Source organism: Saccopteryx bilineata, chromosome 4, assembly GCF_036850765.1.
Source record: "Saccopteryx bilineata isolate mSacBil1 chromosome 4, mSacBil1_pri_phased_curated, whole genome shotgun sequence".
In the NCBI taxonomy this organism is placed as follows: Eukaryota; Metazoa; Chordata; class Mammalia; order Chiroptera; family Emballonuridae; genus Saccopteryx; species Saccopteryx bilineata.
The window spans coordinates 74,144,602-74,147,533 of NC_089493.1; the positions used below are offsets into that span (position 1 = coordinate 74,144,602).

The 2,932-nt window shown below is 37.7% G+C and overlaps 1 protein-coding gene across 1 annotated transcript; it reads left to right on the top strand.

Annotated features, from left to right (window-relative positions):
• The first annotated feature begins 1,836 nt into the window (after positions 1-1,836).
• LOC136335453 (lysozyme-like protein 1) lies at positions 1,837-2,442 on the top strand. Its single transcript, XM_066276689.1, has 2 exons — positions 1,837-2,137; positions 2,297-2,442. Exons 1-2 carry the CDS (start codon positions 1,837-1,839, stop codon positions 2,440-2,442), a joined length of 447 nt encoding a protein of 148 aa, XP_066132786.1.
• The last annotated feature ends 490 nt before the right edge of the window (positions 2,443-2,932 follow it).

Here is a 2,932-nt window from a genome sequence, read left to right on the forward strand (position 1 = left end):
TAGAGAGGTAACACAAATAGATGTGGAAAAATCTATGGAGAAAAGATTTTACATATTGGAAGCCTTGGAGCCAAATGACAGAGAATTTAAAATAGAAATCTTAAAAATACTCAGAGATATACAAGAAAACACAGAAAGGCAATTTAGGGAAATCAGAAAACAACTCAACGATCACAAAGAATATATTACCAAGGAAATTAAAACTATAAAAACAAGTCAAACAGAAATGAAAAACTCAATTCACGAGCTGAAAAACGAGGTAACAAGCTTAGCTAACAGAACAGCTCAAATAGAAGATAGGATTCGTGAAATAGAAGACAAGCAACTTGAGGCACAACAGAGAGAAGAAGAAAGAGACTCAAAAATAATAAAAAATGAGAAAGCCCTACAGGAATTGTCTGACTCCATCAGAAAGAATAACATAAGAATAATAGGTATATCAGAGGGAGAAGAGAAAGAAAATGGAATGGAGAATATACTCAAACAAATAATAGATGAGAACTTCCCAAGCCTGTGGAAAGAACTAAAGCCTCAAATTCAAGAAGCAAACAGAACACCGAGTTTTCTTAACCCCAACAAACCCACTCCAAGGTACATCATAATGAAGATGACACAAACCAATGACAAAGAAAAAATTCTCAAGGCAGCCAGGGAAAAGAAGAATACAACATATAAAGGAAGGCCTATTAGATTATCATCAGATTTCTCAGCAGAAACTCTACAAGCTAGAAGAGAGTGGATCCCAATATTCAAAGCCCTGAAAGAGAGAAACTTTCAGCCAAGAATACTACACCCATCAAAGCTATCCTTCAAGTACGAAGGAGATATAAAAACATTCACAAATACAGAAAAGATGAGAGAATTTATCAACAGAAAGCCCCCACTCCAGGAAATACTAAAGGGGGTTTTCCAACCAGATTCAAAGAACAAAAGAAAACAAAACCACAAGTAACAGCTCCACCAAGAAAAGAAAACCAAACTTAAACTGTGACAACAAAAGAAAAAAAAAAGGGGAGAAAAGATGAAGATTAACAGTAGCAAAGGACGATGAAGCGCAGAAATACTCATAAGAAAGGGTACTACAATGAATATGAATATAATGATACACTTCTAGTTAGATCTGCATATTACAATGAAATATTTCATATCAATTTCAAAGGTGCCTTTAAATCTGAACATGGAAATAAATGGACTTTGAAACCAGCCCTTTAACTATTGATCCAGAAAGTTCTAACTAAAGTTTTCAGAAGTATTGACTAAGATAATGAATCTTATTTAATCATTGTCAATCCCACAGAAATTTTATTAATAATGACATTTTAATTATAGCAAGGCATTTGTGCTGGTAATAAAAATTTCTAAATGTTAATTTTACCTCTACCTCATTCCTTTTAAATTTGAGTTTGCTGTATATTTATAATTTATGTAACATATTAGTACAGAAGTCCATGAGTGTGTGGTTTATAATGGGATATGTACCTACTGGGCACATGTTCAACTTCACTGACGGGATTGGTGATGAAGTTTGGGTTGATGATGCTGCAGAATAGAGCTCTCCCTTGGATGGGAGGCCCTACCTAAGCTGATCAGTGAGGGAAGTGTTGAGGATGAAAGAGAAAAGAGAGGTAGGAAGGCCCAGAATGCCATTACCCCTCAATTCCAAGAATGGAATTCTAGAATCTCTAGGCAGTTGGAGACACAAGAGCTAGAATTCTTCTTCTAAAGGCTCTGAAGACAGGATCGCCTGTGCCGGGAGGAAACAGAAACGGCCTCATGGGCGGCAGGCTTGTGGGAGCTGCCCAGCACAAACTGAGTTCTGCCCCCACAGGCCCCAGGATGAGGGCTGCCAGCATCTTGGCCCTGATTGGCTGCCTGGCCACAGTCACTGAGTCTAAAGTCTACACTCGCTGTAAACTGGCAAAAATATTTTCAAGGGCTGGCCTGGACAATTACAAGGGCTTTAGCCTTGGAAACTGGATCTGCATGGCGTACTATGAGAGCCACTTCAACAGCACGGCTCAGAAGTTCCTGAAGGACGTTCAAAGCATCGACTATGGCATTTTCCAGGTAAACAGTGATACGTGGTGCAGACGCGCAGAATTCCAAGAAAAGAACTTATGCTGCATTACCTGCTCAGGACATAAGAAACAGTCTGCTGTTGTGTCATCTCTAAACACAATTTCAAAAACTCTCCAGGACTGATCTATTCCACAGAAACTTCAAGAAATCCAAGATATGGATGATGTGGAAACAAAAGAAATTCTTTGATTTGCCAAGAAGCTCAACAAAACTAAGACCTTGCTCAATGACGACCTGGTGTATGCAATTATCTGTGCCAAGATCATTGTTAGAGAGACAGAAGGGATGGACTATTGGCAAGGCTGGAAGAAACACTGTGAGGGAAGGGACCTGGCTAAGTGGAAAAGAGGATGTAATGTTTAGTGAGCTGGAATTAGACCATGGACGCTTTGCAACTCCCTAGAATATGTAATGAATGTCAAAATTCTCCTGTTGTCTTGTCCCCTTTCTCCCAACATTCCTTCTCAAGGTTGGAGAGGGAAAATGAAGCTGTATTTTTAAGAAAATAAATATTTGCATTTAAAAAAAAAAACAGAATAAAAAATATAATAACTAAAATGAAAAAAATCAACATCAGGTTAGCTAATACAAAAGAATGAATCTACAACCTAGAAGACAGACTAGTGGAAATTAACCAATCAGAATAGCAAAAAGAAAAAATGGGAAATGGGAATAATTTGAGATACCTCTGGAACAACATCAAGTCCACAAACATCACATTATAGTGGTCCAAGAAGGAGAAGAAAGAGATAAAAGAACAAAAACTTCATGTGAAAAAATAGTGACTGAAAACATTCCTAACCTGGGAAAAGAAACAGACATACAGGTCCAGAATTCAGTGAGTTCCAAATAA